The 21,174-nt window shown below is 37.4% G+C and overlaps 3 protein-coding genes across 3 annotated transcripts; 2 read left to right on the forward strand and 1 right to left on the reverse strand.

Annotated features, from left to right (window-relative positions):
• phf23b (PHD finger protein 23b) lies at positions 1–7,335 on the forward strand. Its single transcript, XM_060874440.1, has 5 exons — positions 1–530; positions 1,746–1,777; positions 1,878–1,970; positions 3,226–3,829; positions 5,904–7,335. Exons 1-5 carry the CDS (start codon positions 503–505, stop codon positions 6,095–6,097), a joined length of 951 nt encoding a protein of 316 aa, XP_060730423.1. The 5' UTR covers positions 1–502; the 3' UTR covers positions 6,098–7,335.
• Positions 7,336–14,567: 7,232 nt separating this feature from the next.
• On the forward strand, positions 14,568–16,476 carry LOC132848589 (uncharacterized). The gene is made up of 3 exons (XM_060874442.1): positions 14,568–14,719; positions 15,036–15,179; positions 15,461–16,476. The coding sequence occupies exons 2-3, from the start codon at positions 15,053–15,055 to the stop codon at positions 16,135–16,137; spliced, it is 804 nt and encodes a 267-aa protein (XP_060730425.1). The 5' UTR covers positions 14,568–14,719; positions 15,036–15,052; the 3' UTR covers positions 16,138–16,476.
• Positions 16,477–17,332: 856 nt separating this feature from the next.
• LOC132848588 (uncharacterized) lies at positions 17,333–19,249 on the reverse strand. The gene is made up of 2 exons (XM_060874441.1): positions 19,061–19,249; positions 17,333–18,361 (listed from the first exon to the last, which is right to left on the reverse strand). The coding sequence occupies exons 1-2, from the start codon at positions 19,174–19,176 to the stop codon at positions 17,392–17,394; spliced, it is 1,086 nt and encodes a 361-aa protein (XP_060730424.1). The 5' UTR covers positions 19,177–19,249; the 3' UTR covers positions 17,333–17,391.
• Between the last annotated feature and the right edge of the window lie 1,925 nt (positions 19,250–21,174).

A 21,174-nucleotide genomic window follows, 5' to 3' on the forward strand; every position in this document is an offset into this window, starting at 1 on the left:
GCGCAACGGGCTTTTCTCTCCAACGTAGCCTCAGTGCTATTGCTCAGTTGACATCGACCGCTCGAGGCGAGGCGCACAGAGTTTCAAGAAGTTTTCTACTTTTGATGAAAAACGGAAAATACTGAATCATTCGGGCAGATTGAGATCAAGAAAGAGAGGGAGATCACAAACACAGAGAGAGAGAGACCAGCTGTGGGGCTGCAGGATGCTCGCGCACTCGGGCTTCACTTTATTTATGCAACGCCGTCGTGGGACGAAGAAATTATCTGGCTAGTTCATTCTCTATCTGATTCGAGTTACACTGAAAAACAATTTGGACGCCTTCACATTTCTAAGAAACCCCTTTGGGTGGTGGTTTTACGACACTAAGTATAGATAAACCGATTGTTTTGTGGTGCGTGTGTAGAAAAGTGCGTTAGCTTTAGCCGGCTAGCTACAAAGCCGGCGAACAATCGCTTCTCAGTGCCACCGAAGTTCAGCGGATCTCATCGCTGAGGTGACAATGCTCGAAATAATGTCCGAACACCAAGGTAAGAGACACTTTATCCGTTTTTAACAGGATCTGTAACTCTGACCAAAGCTGTGACCGCTGTATGTTTGTGATCGTTTGCGTTAGCCGGTTATTATTAGCCACGTAGTGCTGCTGCTTACATGCTAACTCAAGGGAAGACCTTCAATTTCGGGTTGTTTCTGTAAAACACCGTGTCTGTGTTCCGCGTGTATATTATACTTTTATTAATCCGTGTTTTGTGTTTTTATCCACTCTGGTCGTGATCCTTCGATAAACGCCTTGTTAGGTCGAGAGAACGTCGAGCTGGTGACAACATTGATCAGTGTGTGACGTCGGCTAGTTAGATATATATTTATATATATAAAAAGTGATGTCGGTTAAGCTCAACCGACACGCTGTAAAAGTGAATCGAATTAAATTAATCATGTTTGTCTAAGTCGTTTTTTATTAAATCTCGTCTCCAGGGACAACCGATTAGCGTCGCGGTGTCCGTGTAGCTTTTAGCCTGAGACACAGTTAGCTGAGGGATTCCTCCTCTTCCTCCTCCTCCTCAGTCCCTCCAGTTTAATCATAAACCTGCTGCTTCCTTCGTTTTTGTTTATTTTATTTTTGTTGTATTTAAATATCACCCAGTTTTGTTCTTCGATGTAAATCCAGATGGTCGTGTTTTAACTGCCTGTACCGAGTGAATCTGTTAGCAGGGAGTTAGCTAACTAGCTCGCTAGCGTTTATTGTCAAGCTATAGGATTAGCAGGTGTGCTAACTGGATAAGTTACACCAATGGACTTGTTGTGCTCGACGTTAGGCTGAACATAAAGCAGGTAACGTCGAAGTTTGGTATGTTTATCGGCGTTTTTATCACCGAAGGATCGAGTTAAAAAGGCTGTTGTCGAGTGTTAGTGACCGCTTTCGCTAAGCGTAGGATCTCGCCATGTGTTTATACCGCTATAGACTCGTTTTTTTCCTTGCGATTCGACGTCAGGACAACGCGGATGAAATTGTAAGACGGTGTCCTGAAATATAACTGAATTAAGGCGAGCCGACGTCGTTGCTAAGTGACCATCGCGGTGCTTTTATGTGCGGTTTGCGGATGTTAGCATGTCCTGTGTTAGCCGCGTGCTAACGCCTCACCAGAACTATAATATCATTTCAACAGAAATATAACGACACGAACCCTTAACGGAAACGAATATGATTCTCAACTCGTGTTTGCTCTCTTTTTTCCTTTCCTTAGATTCATTACTGAAACGCAAAACGGAGCCTCTGGTAAGCTGCACAAACTAGACATAGATTAACCCTTTAGTATCACTGGCTTTATCAGTAGTTTGTGAGCTAAATACAAATGTGTTTTTTGTTTGTTTTTCAGCCACCAGAGAGACGAAAGAGAACAGTGGAAGACTTCAACAAGTTCTGCAGTTTTGTCTTGGCGTATGCTGGTTATATCCCATCTCCAAAAGAGGTTTGTTTTATCTAAACTTTTACAGGAGTGACTTGTTTGTGTGTAAAAGCTGTTTTCAGAACCTGGGTTCAGACTGAGATTTCAGACATATTGTTGCATTACATTCAATTTGTGTTATTGCTTCCTATTTTGAGTATCTATGGTGAGATAATGCAAGTTGTGGCTTGCAGATAAAATCTGATGTCTGAGGATAATAAGAAAGCGAAAATGTATGCAAATGGAAACACAGAGCATTTTTTTGTCATTGTTGTTTTGAGTATATACAGAAAGGTGTAATCCAAACTGTGTAATAGTAAAATGATGTATATTTTGGAAAACAAACACAGTGAAAAACTGAACAATTAGACAGTGGTTGAGACGGATTTATAACAATCCTACAATGACAACGCAAAAAAAAAAAAAAAAAACAGTAATGATTGTGTACATTGGCTGAGATGCAAGACCCTTAAAAGAGAGCGAGCAAGAAACCCACATGTTAATGCTACATTCACATATATAAGGCGGAAAAAAGACTTGGGATCATTCGTTTTTAATGGAAGCTGGTCACGTGAGTGTCAGCGACCTTTGGTGACTAGAAGTGGGTGTGTCCTGTGATGCAACAAAGTTGAGAAAAGTTTAACTTTATGCAAATATGGAGCGAATTGGTGCAGCGACTACCGACAGGAGTGAAGAACGCAGTTAATTTGTGGCAAAGTGTGCACACTGCTTCTCCTTCATCTGCTATGATTTGAAGCATAAACACACTGCAGAAATCTATATACAAACACCAAAGCACCCCCAGAGTGCATCATTTTAGCTGCAAGAAAACTGTCCATGCCGACATCAAACTGTCAACTGGAACGCTAGATGTTTTACTCACTTATAAACTTTACTATGACAATCAGTAGTAGGAACACCTACTGGCTGTCATAGTATAGCAATTGGCGACCTGCAGTAATAAAATACTGCGTGGAGAAATACTGTGTTCTCACCCTTTTCTCTAAAGATGTCACTGATGTTCTTTCCTTTGGGAGAAAAAATTCACAGGAGGAATTTGGCTGTGGTCTCCAATAATTCTAAGGTTTTTTAAGCTAACATATTAACTTAAATGCTCTAGAGTGAAATTAGATTAAGATGCAAATCTTAAACAGTGTGTACTTTTAATATCAGTGTTGTCGTATAGTATTTTTTTATAGTCAGTAGTCTAAGTAGACATCCTGCTTAGAAAAAAAATCCCCTTAGAATGATGCAATTGTGTCTTTTGTTGTCTCTGTAGGAACGACCATGGTCTCCAGCCTCCTCCAGTTCACCACACAGCTCTGGCACCTCAGGAGAAGGTGGCATGGGAGGTGGTGCTAGCTCAAATATGTCTGCAAGTTGGGGAGATGGCAACTCGGACCTACACACTATTCACACTTTTGTGCAGAAAGCTCGCGCCAACAAAAGTGTCAAGACCATGCAGCGCCTGCCTTCTGACAGCACCCTGCTGGAAAAAATGAGGTTGAAAGACTCTCTCTACAAGGGCCAAGCAAGCAGCAAAGCAGAGCGCAAAAAGGACAAAAAGCTGAAGCGCCTCTCTCTTGGCTCAGGTGCAGGAGACAGCAGCAGCAGCAGTGGGGAAAAGCGTGCCAGAATCAAGCGCAGCAAAAACTCCAAGCAGCCCAAAAGCCTTAAGAAGCTTAAAAGCTCGGCACTCAGTGAGACAGACTCTGAGACTGGACTCGGCCACGGAGAGGAGCACACAGGTCAGCCAAGAGGGCTACAGTCCCAGAGACCCAGCCTGATGAAGTCTGAGCGTGACGAAGCAAGCAGAGATGCAGAAATGAGCTCCAGTGAAGGGGAAACGTGGATAGCAGATGAGGATATCATGGTCGAGTCAGGTGAGGGGCTTTATTATTTAACTTTGAAAATGGCTAAAAAGGAGGGCTTTAACATAATCAGGTTGATCACAGATGTATGTATGATTATTGTGTAGGATGCAGGTGATGTTCAGGAGTTGCTATGGATATTTTTAGGGCTCTTCATAAATCATTTGCTTGCTTTGCATCACATAGGCAAGGCAATAATTGCTTTTCTTACACGATGTAGTACACTATATACATATAATGGGACACATTGGGAACAGCGTATGTTCATATGAGCATATGATTGTGTACACACAGGCTATATTTTGGAATGTGTTATCTTGGTTCTGATGCTCAGAATACAGCAAAATAAGGCATTTAAATTGCAGCTACTCAGACCGTGATAAAGCAGTTTACTGATGATAAACGAATGTGGTAAAAATCATTTGGACATCACCACAAGAGCACTCGTTATGCACTTGTCACTGTGGTCTTTCTTTATCCTGCAAGCTTAGTCTGTTGATCTACATGACGGTGTCTTGATATTTTTCCTGTCCCTCCAAATTAAACATACTTTGTATATGTTTATTTTAATATTATGTATTAAAACAGTTTCAGTTACAGGCTTTCTGTTTAAAAAAATGTACATAAAGTTAGTGTGATGAAATAATGCTGGTATCACAAGCATGGGTATTAAAAATATTAAAACATTATTGCCACCTACTGGAAGTGCTTGGAACTGCAGAATGAGCCTGCTTAACATTATGGGTAATTTTTTTTATAAATTTTGATGAAATACCCCTTGTTTGTTTGTTTGGACCATTCCTAGAAACATATCCTTGTGCTTTTTTACAAAAGCCATTGGAAGTTTAAGTGGTTCTCTAAGCTTTTGATCCTTTTTATGATTTTGTTTTCTTTGCATTGGACTTTGTCCCACAGATTATATAGGCTCTGTAGGTTTTAGTAAACTGTAGGCCTGTTAATGCTTTTTGCATTTCCATTCACATTGTAAACAACTTGTTCTGTGCTTGTCAGCCATTAAAGCCACTGTTTTCAGTTGGTTAATTCAATTTGGCACTAAAATCCTGTTGCCTTGGAACCGAGCACTGGTGACCTCAGTAGTTTTGTGTGATTTCATCATTTTATCAACAATGACAGCAAATTTATTTCCATTGTCACATGAACAATGGAACTTATTTAAACGTTGTTGAAAGTCAGTTGCTTCCAGAATATTTGGCATAAAAGAGAGACATCCATCCAATGGTGTGTGTGTGAGCAAGTAAACAGATACAACATGCAAGACTTGACATATAGAGCTTTCACATGGGTGGGAGAAAAGAGTCCCATGTAGAATAAATAGTGAGAGTAAACAGAAAAACATGGAATAAGAGAATAAATTGCGACTGTGAAGGAGTAATTTATTTGGATCCAAGCCAGAGGTAAAATAAGTCAACTAGTGGAAACGGTAGTTTCCATCAGTACAATGACTGTAGAAAGTGAAATTTTGCTCTGGTAGTCATTGAAACGTCTGTGTTCATCTTCTCGACTGTTGTTGCTTTGTTTTTTTTCTTTCTTTCTTTTTTTCTTCTGTGATCAATAGTTCTGTTCAGTTCACACCTACACTGGTGCTTTGTGGTCTGTCTAAGCTAAGCTCAACAGACCCTGCTAGTTTACCTGATTATGACATCCTCTATTAGTTCTTGAAGCATTGTGGTTTGTTTCACTGATACTCACATTATACTTCTTGTATTGAGGTAAAAGCTGCAAACGCTGTGCCTAGAATCGGCGCATGAACTTCTGACACGTAGCAGAGCGAGAGAGAAAAAATGACTAATGAGGCGAATCATTTTCCACGGTCATCTTGAAATTTAAAGTAGTTGTTGTACAGAAGTATTTGATTTTATTATCAGCTGAATTTTATCAAATGTTTATTAATATTTGTATTTGACATGAAATTGAAAATTGAAGCCGGTAGGTCAATAAATCTAAATACAATCATAGCCCTTTTGTTTCACTGTTGCTTGCATACAGATTATTGCAGTGTACTGACTTTATAGCATACTATATATCTATATCTCAAATCTAATGTTTGTTCTTTTCCGCTCTGCAGGAGATGACTCGTGGGATCTCATCACTTGTTACTGCGGGAAACCTTTTGCAGGACGCCCCATGATCGAGTGCAACCAGTGCAGCATATGGGTGCATCTTTCCTGCGCCAAAATCAAGAAGTCCAACGTCCCAGACATATTCTACTGTCACAAATGCAGGGAAGCGAGGCGATCGGGCCATAAAAAAGACAGTTAGAGAAAACGCCTAAATCCATGGAAGCTCGACGTTTCCGTCCTCCACTTTTTCTATCAAGTACAAGACGATAACACTGTTTCTGAAATGGGATGTTGTTTCGAGGCCCATGTTTTTTGCGCATAAATTCTTCACATGTTTGACAATCATATACACGGTTAATATTAAAGTTTGAATTTCTTCATGTTTATAGACACACTATTAAACCATGCGCACGAGCAGTTTTTCTGCCAGTCCGTTCCGATCATCAGGCAGTATTTTAATGTTAAATGATGACGATGTATTCCGATGTAAAAAAAACATTTTACAACAGAGATACTTATAAGCTTCGTCTTTTACATGAAGAAGTGGTCTGTGTATAGGTTGTTCTTTCTGTTTCTTACCGTTTTCACAGACATCTCAGTTTCGCTCCATGTTTTGTTTTTGTGCTACTCCATATTAACAGATAGACTTTATTCAGTGATTAGCTCTTTATTAATCTCAGTGCATGTCGGCACCGTGGCAGTCCTGGTATTAACCTAGCACTTAGCTACAACTATCAACTCCAGATCTTTCTGTGTGGGGAACATGAAATGTTGGACTTGAAATGGGAACTTTCAGATCAGCTCGCACTGCTGGCTGTCTTTTTACCGAGTGTAAGCAGTTTCAAATTGTGCATTAACTATTTTTGTTGGTTTACTTTTGAAGGACAATTTCTGAGACAAATGAATGATGTTTAAAAGCTTTGCAACTGCCACTCGAGTGTTGAGTCTTACTCAATACCCCCATTAGTTGTAATTATTATATGTTCTATTTTTCTTTCTTTTCTTTTTTTTATTTTTAAAAAGGAGCTTAATTTGGGTTTTAATCTCTTGTCTGAGATTTGGTTAAGATCCCATACACCCAGAGAGTTAGGCGTTGTGGAGCTGCTCCCTGATTTGCTGTTTGAAAGTAGTTCGGAGACCAGATCTTCTTGTGTACAGAAAAGAGTTTATGCTGCAAGTGTTGTGGCATGTTTTGTTTATATGGGTTTTTTTTTTTTGTTTGTTTGTTTGTTTGTTTTGTTTTGTTTTTGTGAGGGGTTTCTTGAAATTCCCCCAAAATAGACCCTATTCTCTCCTATTTTAGTCTGTAAATATCATATACTTTCAGAACTGTATATAATATGAAAACGAACAGAAAAGCCAAGCAAATGTTACATCAGATGCCAAAAATATTTTCTTTAACTGTACTTGCAGAAATAAAGCCTTTTCTTTATTGGGTGTCCTATCCAAAATGTCACTTTTTATTTTTATGAATAATGGCTCAGTGCAATTCTGCATGGATTTTGTTAGATTTTTATTGAGCATAGGCACACGTACAGTGTCTGTCAGTTTGTATATCACTACAGGGTGACCTTAAATAGCAATAAATAGATTTTAAAAAAAATATACACACACTTGTTACATACAAATTTCTAAATACATATTAAGCCTAATCCTAGATTGCAGTGTGTTTAATTAGTAATCTTCTGTTCTTTACAAGACTAGGCTTAATCTGTCAATTTGCATCCAGTCTGTATGCTACTTGAATCCTAAGGTAGTGTAGGATTAGTCCCGTTGCTCCTCTGGTTCATCCTGAAGGGAAGGAAAACAATTGTTCTTAAGATGTGTCTGAACAATCAGCATCTATTCAAATCTAAATACAAAGGCTTTCTTTTTTTTTTCTTTCTTCCAGATAATGATAACTAAGCTGTAAAAGTGTATTGATGTTATTTAGGGGTTTAGTTCAGAATGCTCACCTTTCTGCTCTTTCTGCTTGGTAAGTATAAACTACCAATGCGATCCAATGGAACAGTCACTCTCAGCCTACAGGAAGGAAAGTGAAGTAAATTAAGTGGTCTCTGGGTTCATTCATCTGTTGACCTACACAATTAACGATCCTTTCTGACCCGACACAAAGCGAAATGCATTATCGTTTCTATTTTCAGGAACTTGAAGTATCCGTATGATGCATGTTGTTTTTTCACTGCTTTCCTCACCTCTTGTCTTTGTTCCTGTGGTGTTGTGTGTTGGTGTGAGGCGTTGAAATGCGTTCCACAGGGACAGAGAAGACGGTCGACGATCGAGCTGGGTTAGGCTCCCAGTCACGGGTCATTTCCCCACCGTTATCGGGAATGAGCTCTACCAGATCCGAAAGCTCTGACAGGTGAGAAGAGTGATCTCGACGTGACCTGTGGCTGCTCTACAGAGGACCAAGATAAAAACAAGCTTTTTTAACTGTACATTAGTGGTAAAGCCAAAGACCTGTGATATGACTGAAAACAAGATAAATTACTGATCTGTTTCCTTTTTACTTATTTTATAAATGCAAGGCTTTTTATATGAAACTCAAGTATAAAGGCATGTGGAAGTTTTGGGCACTTACTCTGGTTAATTGTAGCCTGTCAGGCAGCAGGAATGAATACACCTCATCCATTAAAAAGCACAGAGCCAAGAGAGGCAGAAAACACTTGTGTGACATCATCTGCAAGAAATACAAATAATTTTAGATCCATGCTATGCAAAATATCATAACTAATCTTATTTTTTTTTTTTTTTTTTTCCCCAAAAAAAAGAAATTGTCTAAAATGACCAAAGGCATCACAACTCTAATGTATTTAAGGAAATTATTTCTTTCTAATTATTATTTAATTTTGTAATTTTTTTGTGTGTGTTTGGCATATCACATGTAAAACATTAATTCTTCATGCACATACCTCAGTGATTACATATGAACCCTTGTAAGGGTTAAATACAAGGCTAAAAGTTTCGGAAAGTGAAATGTATGTGAAGCGATTTCCTGATTTACCTTCTCAGTAGCTTATTCAGGAACTGGTGTGCAGAAGGAAGGCTTCTGTTTGGTCTCAGGGATGCTGTCCTCTGTTGGTCTGCAGTGAGCATTGAGTATTTGTAGACATAAAGATGGGGTGGGTTTATATGTTCAGAGGATGGGGTGATTATGGTCTGTGTGTGTGTGGGGTGAATTCACCCACCCACTAGTTCAAGCAGAACAAGAACAAATGAGTGTGCGCGTGTAAACAACAACCGTGAGGACAGTAATTTGGTTTCAGAACAATTTAATAGGGCCATAGTGCCATGATCCTGATGATCCCAACTGTATAAACACTATGACTGAAGGTCAGCCATAATCTACAAGGATCGATTATTCACCACCTTCATACATTTGAGCAAAAAGTGATGTATGTTGGGGCAGTGTGCAGTTTTAGTTTTAACTCTGCAAACAATAAGTAGCACATCATTTTCTGCTTATTGCAGACATGCATCCTAAAAATTAATATTCAGCGCTTTTGCTGGCTTGACTTATAGCCCTGAGCTTGTAGAAGGATACTGAATCACCCCAACAAACCTGGCTTTATAAACTCATGCTGAGCCATTTTAGTTCAGACTACAGGTTAAAATTGAAAGAGTAATGTTGCAAACATCGATTTCAATCCTGCAGACATTTCTGTGCAATTAAGCCTAAATATCCTTTCAACCAGGGTTTTGGTTAAAATATCCTGAACTTTAGCAGAATTTGTGCCCTGAACAACCAGCACAAAAAACAGCCTTTATGCATCACTGATTCACCTCCTTATTTTACATTGGATGTCATTGGTATTTTTGTTCCCTACTTTGTCCCCTAAAAAGTTGATTTTGTATCCTCTGACAAATATTCCAAATATAGCTCCAATCATGCATGTTGAAGTTCCGTTCTAAGGTTTCTTTTGGTTGCTTTAAGGAAGTGCAACCCTTCCTAAAGGGCTTTTTTGTTTTGAATGTGGCGCCTAATAGTTTATTTTGAAACTTTAAAACACCAAAAATCAGCTAATTTCTTCAAATGTTTTTTTCCCCCAACCTTTAGCGCCCTCTTTACTGAACAAGAGGTCATGATGCTCATCAGTCTGAGCCCTGCCAAAACCTTTCAAATATTTTTATTTATGGCCAATTTAACTTTTTATATCCTTTATCTGCCCCCCCCCCTTTAAAATATATACAGTATATATACTGTATACAGTATATATACATACATATTTTACAATATATTAGTATCAGAGGAGAAACAAAAGGTAATTTGTCTAAGATTTTTTTTCCAGACTAACATTATTTTGTTTTATTAGAATAAAGGGAGAAAGAAAAAGGAAAATTGCTTCTCAGCTACTTAACTGAAAATGATTTATTTTTAAATGTTTTTTTTTTAATAAAAAGAGGGTGCAATAGTTTTACTAGTTTTTTGAGGAAAATAGCTATTTTTAAAAAAGAAATCAGTTTCTTTAATGTATTATTGTTTAATTATATATTAAGTAGAGATTGTAAATTGTTACAATCATGTTTATTTATATACAATATTCAAGGGTGTCAATATTTCTGGTTTGTAAAACTGCATTGTCTCTATAATTATTCTACGTTTAATTCATGGTCAGTTTCTGTTATAAACAGCATCTAAATTGCAGACAATGACAATATTCAGTCCAGATTGTTGTGTTAATTAATTTCGAATATGGCTTAAACATGCCTCTTACATTTGTTTATGGGGACATATTACTGCCTTATGCTAAAGGTTCATCACACCTTATGAAGGAGCACTGCGATGTGCAGTTGGATGACTCTGTGTGTGGTCAGTGCACAGAATCTGATAATCTTGTCTTGCCAATTTCATTGCTGGATTCAATCCTTATCATCCACAAGGGATTGTAGTACTGGCAGGCGTACAAACACAGATGGAGAAGAGAGGTCGAGACCCCTGTAGACCTCTGTTGATGGCCTACCAGCAGTTCCACACGTTTTCTCTCTTCCTCTTTTCCCTCCCTCTCCTAATTAATGCTATTTCTGGCCTGTGGGACCACCAAACACTGAGAGGTCGTTGACAGATAAAGGACGGTGTAAATAAACTCGGTGTACTACAAATGCCCACAAATGCCCATCGAGCCCGCCCAGAAGTCTGTCAACACAATCTAAGCTCAGATACATGGCGCCGAGTACTCTAATTGGTACCACGATCATCTCTGCCATCGCCCACCTCCGGGTCTCTGCCCTATAAGTACCCTGAACGATCAGCAGAGCCAAATATAGAACAGTTGATGCCTGTAAAGCATGTCTAGCCGAGACGGCAAAGGCTTATCTCCTATAGATCATATTTCATTACTGTGTTCACAAAGACTTATGTTGATGACAATTTCACAAATGATTGATCCTTATTGATTGAGAGTTATTACATGAATCCTGTGTCATTTGGATACATTTCCAAAGTATCGAAGAATAAACCAGTTGTATGCCTAGACATTAGTTTATTTTGTTGGAGTAGTAAATTTGTCCATCAACTTTGTGATTTTGTGTAATTCAGCATTTCCAATATGCATGCTTATATGCAGTGCTCTAATCTTAAATATTTCATAAAATAATTACAGAGGCTTTGATAAGATCCTGATAAATCATGAGATTTAAATGACTCCTATTACATGTTACATAGTACATTTAAGGTACATGATTGTTGCGTATTGTTTAGTGTGAGATGTACACTGACATATCACAGTGACAATGTTAATTTGTAAAGAGAAATGTGTTTCCAGTGACACTCAATCCTTCTATTGGCTAAATTAGTGTTTTTTCGCATAAGCCATGAATATGAATGAACTGTGATGTAAACAGATGCAAACAAGCTAAATCACGTCAGCGCTTTTCCACCTTCAGTAAAACAATTACAATCAGAACAATCAGAAACTTTTTAAGGAAAAAAGCTTAATCTTTTTGGAGCAGAGTCTTGACCTGCCAATATTTTCACACATCTTTCTTGCAAAAAAAAAAACCTTTTAGATTAAATTAAATTGTCATGTGCACAGTTTTTGTTAGATTCTTGTCTTTACTTTTGGTTAAGACATTCCTTTGTTTATTTAAATGTATGCTTTGTGTCATTGTCATGCTGAAAAGTGAAAATCCTTTTCATCTTCAGCTTACTTGTAAACACCTGAAGGTTTTGCACTGAAATCACCTTTTATATTCTGCGACCAACATGCTACACCACATCTGTGGCATTTGTCTGTTGTTGTACACTTTTTTTGCACCAAACACACCTTTTGAAATGATAGAATTAATACATTTTGAAGTGGTCTCTTCCGAATGTAATGCATGAATAAGCGTGATTTAGCTGAGCTTAGATTCGTTTTATGCTTCTGTTTAGTCTCTGTAGTTCATAGCCCAGACATGTGAAGACTATTGTTGTGACATGCTCCTTTTATGTTGCTGTGGGCATCAAGTTTTTCTATAGTCCTTTTTAGAATTTTCCTTTTCCCTAGAAAGGTTAATGCTTGTTTCTCACTTATCTTATACCTTGTAATTTTACACTGATTTTGTTTTACACTGTTTCTGATCCATTTTGATCTGATCTTGGTATATTGCTTGAGTAATGAGTAATTTACTAGCATGCATAAGCAATTTTGTATGTCCTGAGAGTGTCTGTTGGTTTTTGTGTAGTAGTCCTTACTGACCTCTACTGTCGATGTTATAGTATAATTGCTCTCTAACATTTTTTTTCACTTGATAGTATTCATAAACGCTGATCTATTTGTACTGCCATAAGGATGTGCTTTTGATGGACTTCTTGCTGTGTTGAGGATGCTTTCATCAATATAACGCTGAAAATTGTATCAAAATTAATTAAATGCTGCAATCTATTGTGCTGGGAAGTCGGGAAAACCCGACCTGCGACAGGGAGATGTGGAATTGAACATCCATTGAACTCGGAATTCCATGTCTGAGGTCTTTAGCAACATTCAACTTCCCATAACATAAACAAACCAAACGACGTCAGAACAATATGGCGGCGCACTGTGAACGGTAATTAGATTACTTTTGCATTATTTTCTACTTGATAACTTGTTTTTTGATTGATAAGTAACTATTCGGTTTTTCAAATGGTTTTAGTTATTTGTAAATTCAGATTTTTAAAGAAATTACGCTGTTTTCAGCCCACATTTACTAAAACGAGAAGACATGGTTTTTATGCACAAATATGTACAGGATAGTTGACCTTCACTGTACATCATTTCTAGAGATCAAGAGACTATGCATACAAATGACCTTGTTCTGGGTAACCATCCTAGCCAAAGCTCTACTACTTTTAGATCAGAACTGGGGGTGGAAACAAGATTTCCATTCATTGTGAATGTCGAATCATATCCTCAAAGAGTAGTTGCAGTTTTTTGTTCCAATCCAGCAGAAGCTACATCTGATTCCACCTGTTTAATCAGCTGATCTTTGCTTTCTATAGACTCAGTTGTGTCTTCCCTATAGGATGAAATGCAATGTGTTTAAATTAAATTATGCGTTTAATTACCCAGAGTACTGGCTGTACTTTTTTTTTTATTTAATAATTGCATCTGAATAACACTCACAAGAGGTTTAGTGGAAAAGGTAAATCAGGGTCTGTAAAGAGTCTCTCCACCTTCCAATATTTAACTCATGATTCAGAGAGTCAGATGATTTGGAACATATTTTGGGCGAAGCTGCTCAGTTGTAAGCTGATGATAAAAGCTAGTTTAGTTTGATCAGTTCAATTGGACTCGTTGCTCGACTTTGGGATCCAACAAGATATTACTGTCAATTAAACACATCCATTGATACTTTTAATTTTCTTTTACTTTTTTTGATACCCAGTTCATCTCAGGAAGGCTGTTAATCAGTTGATTAGTTGAATCAGGTGTGTTTGGAGCAGGGCAGTCCATATGGGGACCTGAACAGGGTGGCGCATATGGGGACTAGAGGACCAGGGTCTTGAAACTCAACAATCACTTGACAGACCTAGTCATACGTTTTAAAAGTTTCTCTGAAGGTGATGGGGAGTGCTCATTCCGTTTAGAAATACATTTGGGATATTAATTCAGTTACCGCTAATTTATTTCAGCATATTATATTTTGATGTATTACTTTTTTAATTTACAATTAATATATTTTAAAATAATTTTAATATTTGTTAAACCTCAGAATCATTAATTTATTTAACATGTCATTTTAAGATTACTATATGGTTAGTACATTAATTATGCTCTTGGGCTAACTAGTCAGAGACACTGTCATGCTAGTTAATACTGAGCTCATTACTAGGCCTATATTATTTAAATCAGTACTTAATATTGCTATACAGTAAGCTGACATGTATGGGCTATATAACTAACCCTAATCAGTTCACTGCAAATTAGCCTATTGCTGATCCATACCCTATATATGATTTAAATATATATTTATTTACATGTTAATATTTTATTATATTTAAATATTAATATTTTTATTAAAATAAATATTTATTTATTTATATTTATAATATATATAATTTCTAAATATATTTTAAATAAATAACCCTTTTATTGACCGTTTATCCCATAAAATTAGGGTCAGGATAAGAGCCTTTTTTTTTTTTTAATATGATGTACAAATTATATATTTTTTTCAATGAAACAATATGTGAGGTGATATTGACACGACACGTGCGACGAACAAATCGGCCAAGAGACAAAGTATTGTTTAAAAAAAAAAAAAAAAGTGTGCGCATGCGTGGCTGTAATCCTGCTGGGGCGCAGATCGGGTAACCGCACGGAGGTCGAAAGTGACGTATTTCCGAGCTCCTACTTCCGAGGTAAGTCGAACGCAATAAAGTAGTCCATTTCTACTTTTAAACGAGAATATAACAGTTTTTGCTTTCGACCTGTTAATACGGTTAAATCCATAACACTGACCATGCCACGCGCGGTTAAGAGTTGGACAGGCTTCAGCGTTACCATGACTTCTGTCGCTAACGTTAGCTGATTAGCATGTTGCTAATGCTACTCGCTACTATTGTTCTCTGTTTGGTGTAATGCAGTTCAAAAAATGTCGCACAGCGTTCACTGTAGCTGACAGTAGCTACTATGAACGATGACTGTATACTTGTGTGTGTGTTTAAATCGCTTTAGTCCTGGCAGACAGTGGAATGAGTCTGTTTGTGGACACACAGAGGAACATCCCTCTCACTGAGCAACTGTACCAGGCAGCGCGCGAAGCCACAGCGTGCTACATTGAAGAAACTATGACCGAGGGAGTCACTGTGTATGTTTCTGGTGAGTACATACATGCAGACTTACACCACCTCAACAGATATATCCACAGAAAACCAACACCAACGGAGTCCTCACTCACTGTTCCAAACACCAGAAAAAAAACACACTGCTACTTTTCCTCCAAGGAAGAGCAGGAACATTGGTGTCATTGCAGCACTAGTTTATGTAAACATTATATATAACAGTATATACAAGTTATTGTCAGGATGAAAGTTGTAAGAATCTAATGTGCCTTTCTGTCAAGATGATTGCTGATGTGTATTTATTCTCTGCTCTTTTAGAGAACAATCTGGAGGCAGAAACATCTCTCTCAGTCGAACCCTTCCCACCAAATGAGTCGTTCAATAAAGAGCAAACACGCTTTTTGATCGATTTAGTCCGCAGTCAGCTGGAGGCAGATGGCAGAGGACTCCCGAGAACTTTGAAGGAGCTAAATTACAGATTGAAGTCTGCAAAAGGGCAGAAAAAAAACTTGTGGTTGGATATGGCCAATAAACTCTCCAAACAGTTTATGGAAACCTTTGACCCAAGTAAGGTGGCTAGAAAATGGTACACGCTTGAGGATGGATACAAGAAAGTCCTAGAACATAATAGTATAAGTAGTCCAACAAAAACTCGGTTCCAGTTTTTCACAGAGATGGAAGAGCTGTTGGACAGCCATCATGACATTGATTTGTCTGCTGTTGGCACGGTGCAAGGTATAGTCGGGCGCAGACGAAAGACATTTGGTATTGACTGTCATAGAGACTCACCTGCAGCAAGACAAACACCTACGGCTTCACCAACACAACCTCTGCGCAAGCGGAGAAGGCAAGAAGAGGACTATGCAACTCTTCTGGACTTTTTAAGGGAATCTGAGGCAGCTAGTCAGCGACGGCACGAGGAAATTCTGGCCCAAATGAAATCTGCTCAGAAAGGGTTTGAGGAGCTAATGTGCAAATTCTTGGAGAAAATGTGACCACCTGTGTGTGCACACAACACATACTTTGATGTACTGCTATTACCTTTTTCCCAAAAGTGTTTCCTTGTCCATAATATTTTCCTAGCATAGCCTTAAAAAATGAAGTGTATGACTGTTTTAGTTATAAATTTACATACGTTGTGCTAATCACAAATTTACATTGTTACGGCTTGATACTTTTTTTTAATGCTTATTTCATGTTAAATCAGATTTCCCTCTGTTACCAAGAAGGCTGTTCTAATCAGGTTTGCATTTATAAATGTAACCTGTTCTATTGTCCAGGTTAAAATTCCTGACTCAATTCTGAGAACAAGAAGTAAACGTTTGTTTACAGTATATTGATTGAGTGTGTTCACTTTAAGGGTGACTCTTTAATTTGAATTGATGCTTTGTTAAAATGAATAATGCCTAAAACATACTTCAACATAAAAAATAACAGAACATAAATACAAATAGTAGACCATGACTAAATCACATACCTGACATAACTGGATTAATCCCAGGCCAGGTTTTATAAATATAAAAAAATCTGACTGTAAAGAGTTTATATATTTTAAAGACTGATTTCTTTTTAATTCCTGTGCTGTTGTTAAATTACATTCAGAAAGACTGATTCTGTTAAATTTTATTTTATTTTTTTTTTGGTAAAATGTCAGATTTTCCTAAACCTTGTTGTTGTTGTTAGAAATTAATTATAGAATATTACTTAGAGCCACCATTTCAATGAGTAGTCAGTTTTACTCAATTTTCTGTGTGAACATAAAATTAGATCATTATGTTGATGGATATGGAGAAGAGTTTTGTTTACATCCCTGTTAGTGAAATGTGAATATACTGATGTCATAAATAAGTTATGCTACAAATAAGTAATATTCAAAACCTGTCAGTGAGGATAAATCTAAAAAAATTACAGTCATTCTTGTCTAAAAAGGTAAGCAGTTGCTCTATAAAAAAAAGGATTTTACTTCATATGCATGGTATTGGGGATTTTCTTTCATTACAAACACAAAAGCTTTAAAACCAACTGGATATGGAGCAGGATTGTCTAAAAGTATATGCCACCATTGAAACTTAGGAAGGTCTATGATTAGCTTTGGTTGAGGAACCAAATGACAATAAATCCTAGTTAGCCAGTTAGCTAAGCTAGTGTGCTAAATGAATGAATCTAGCATGCCAATCCAGAGACAACATATTTAAGTAAGAATACTTTAATTGTATTATCATGTAAGCATAACAAACTGTAAACCTAACCTAAACATTGTCATCTGCCTGTCTTGGACAGCCTTGTGGGTGCTCCTCACATGCTTCATTGTCACCTATACACATGTTGTGGAGGAAACAGGCTGCCATTATAATCATCACCACATTTTCGAGGCGGGTGTTCTGCAGGTCTCTCACCCGCCTCCACTTACACTTCATTTTTGCAAAAGCTTTGTCTACAACTACCCTTCCTGAGCTGATGCAGGAGTTTCGGAGCTGGTCATCTTCACTGAGGGCACCGTTATCAGCCTTCGGAGTGATGATAAATGGGTCAGCCTGGTCAGTATAAGCGCTGTCTCCGAGCAAACTGTATTCGCTCATTTTCTCCTGCCAGTCTGCATAAAAGTGGGAGGCCCTCAACATTCTGGCATCATCAACTCGGCCTGGTGGCCCAACAAATATGTCAATAAATCGCCCTTTCTCATCAACAATCCCTTGAAGGAGGACAGAATAATATGATTGTCTGTTCATGTAGTCTCCCCCTCTTATGTTTGGTCGATTTATCTTGATATGGCACCCATCAATTACACCAATGATTCTGCTAAGGCCACACAGTTTCTGGAATGCAGCTGAAGATGTTTTTTTTCTCCCTGCATTTGGCCAAGAGATGAAGGATGCACCTAGATTGGAAAAAATGGTAAGCACTTCCAAAACAGACTTGTGTGCTGTTGACTCTGAGACATCAAATTTGTCCGAGATGTCTCTAAAGCCGTTCTGGTTTCCCATGTACCACAGAAACATCAAGACCTTCATTCTTACAGGTACTGTTGGCAGACCTCTGGCTTTTTGCCGTTTCAGTCCTTGCTGCTGCAGAACCATTAGAAGAAAATCAAACTGTCTTTTGGTGACTTTGTAAGGATGATAAAAAGCATCGTTGTCCACGTTCGGCATGACTTCCCATTTGGTCCCAGTCTTCAGGGTCACTGTATGTGGCGAGCGGAGTATAGCAGCTGTTGCTATCCTAAAAGGAAAAAAAAAAATCAAGATCATTATTCTCTGTATTCAAATATTAATATAACAATTATTCTTTAATTGCAAACACGAACATTTCTATACTTTATGGAAAATGTACACGTTTCTATGCAGTTTTTCAGTAGTAGGTTGTAACAATGTCATTGGTCCATACTGTGTGCTCCAGACTTTCTGATTGCTTCAGTGTTTTACACAGCCATCATTAGTGAATTTTATATTACTTATATATTAGGGATTTAAACAAATCAGTCATATAAATAAGAGGACAAACACATTTGCCTGTGTGAAGCGGGTAAACACAGGAGATTCTCCAAACAGCAGCAAAACAAAATGTTTTTGAGACAATGTTCATGTAGTGAAGTGCTGTATTGACTGTCGTTAACTACTTCAGTGAATATTATTGCTGTTATTTTAAAGCTGATTAAAAAAAATCAGGAACTGAAATGCAGTTAATACTGAATGAAACCATAAATATAAATCCCATATCATCACACTGGTGTACTATAGTGTGCAATCAGCACAAATGTACAGAATACAGTGGTCTTACAACTGCAATATGTTGTTACATTGCAATAGTCTGTTTTATTGGAGAGAAACATTTCTAACCTGGAGGCTTGTTTCGATCACATGCATTCATACACAGATGCGTTGTTAACAGAAAAAAAACAGTTTAGCACGTAAACATTACCTTGTGCGTTTTTTCTGTTCTTCAAACTCTTCACTGGTGTGGACTATGTATCTGTTCATGAGCTTTGAGTGCTCGGAGAGAGCCAACAAGAGACATGTTTTGGTGGAGATATCCATGTTTCTTCCTCCCCAAACAACGCGTCAAAGTCGGAAATGACGCAAAAACGTGTTTCGGGTTCTTACTTCCGTCTTAAATCGCACGAACAACAATGAGATGGAGGAAGTGTTTGGTTGAAATTGGTTGAGAGAAAACGTGCTTTAGCATAAGATAAATTTGGGGTAATATTACGTTAACCGCATTGCTTAATAAGGCAATAATACAGGTGAAACAGTATCCAATCAGCTATCAGAACTTACATTACATTACACATTATATTCCCACCTATTAAGAGGTAAACTAATCCACCATCAACTGGGAAAAAAACTATTGAATGGGAATGATGTGATTTATATATATACACACACACACATATATATATATGTATATGTATATATATATACATATACATATATATATATGTGTGTGTGTGTGTATATATATATACACATATATATATATACACACACAGACACACACACACACACACACACATATATATATATATATATATATATATATATATATATATATATATATATATATATACACACACACACACACACACACACACATATATATATATATATATATAAATCACAATTTGGATTCATGATCCTACCCAATCCATAAATTTAAAACTAAAATAAATAATAACTAAATAAATTGTGCATTTGTTTAAACGGTCATCAGCGTCATTTGACAAACAACCCATCAGCAGTTTATTGCTGAAGTCATACTGAATTAAATTCTGGTGTTTAGTATTCTGATTGAAACACCTTCGAATGATTTCATGCATTTCATCGGTGGGAATTTTAACATATTCTGGCAACCTCGAGTGAATACAGTAGAGGTCAGTATGGGCGAAGACATACAAGCTCGTAGACTTTAGTGTAATTTATTATTCGATTTAGTAATCAAGAATAAATCAAATAACTAACTTATAAGTAAATTAATACAGAGCAAAAACTAGGCAAACTGTATTCAACATCAAATTTACGTATATTATAATTGGATTTTTTTTCTGCCCCTTCTAAAGAAATCCAGTTGAATACATTTTAGATCTCCTCAGACTTATTGAAAAAAACAAAATACAGTATATAGATAATAGATAATAATAGATAGAGTTAGATCATAGTTAGTTCATAGAGTTGTCTTTGATATGTCTTTGATTTTGGCATTTTCTCCAATGCCTCAACAAACATTTCTACAATTAACCCAAATTATGCTCAAAACCATTTTCTGGGTTTTTGATTCAGCAGTTCCAAAACACAGACCAAGCCAGTCCTTTGTAGTTTTTGCCCTGTGCTTTGTCTTTGTTTTCCTATTTCAGCCATTGAGCTCTGTTTCTCCAATACTGTAGCTGGCCTCTTGCACACTGCACTGACAGTTGCTCTGCTTGTCTGTGTGACCAATTTGGAGAGAGAGTCGGAACTTTATAGTGTCTAGGGCGCCTAAGAAAGTTCAAATCCAGGTTATTTTTTCATAACAACATAATCTTGAAGCTTCAGGGGCAGTTCCTTCACAGTAGTACTAATCCGATTTATTGTTTTAGCTGTGAGACCTCCCAAAGGCAGTTGAATTTGAAATTAACACATGTATGCCCTGTTTAAAATTTGGTCTAAGAATGTTTTTGCCATTTTTTCAGGTTTTCTACTACATTTGTTGCTAACAGGTGAATAAAATCATGTGCAAAACAATGAAATGTCCATAGACATACATTTACAGTGGAATATGTCATATTGAAAAGCTTAGCGACTTGATGTCCACCTTGCCACAAGCCAGTTCATGACGTCTCTGCACTGTTAGATATGCCAACTGAATTTTTATTGTGAAGGGCTCTCGCTCAACCACAACTCAGCTATTACAGTAAGTGGTAGTTCGTGCTAACTCTCAGAGCAGGGAGGCCGAGTACATGTAAAAATAGCCTGTCCTTTAGTTTGTCACTCATTACAGAGTTCCAGGCCTGCTTGGGAAGCAACCCTAGCACAGGAACAGTGCAACAGGAGCTTCATGAA

Source organism: Tachysurus vachellii, chromosome 7, assembly GCF_030014155.1.
Source record: "Tachysurus vachellii isolate PV-2020 chromosome 7, HZAU_Pvac_v1, whole genome shotgun sequence".
Lineage (NCBI taxonomy): Eukaryota > Metazoa > Chordata > Actinopteri > Siluriformes > Bagridae > Tachysurus > Tachysurus vachellii.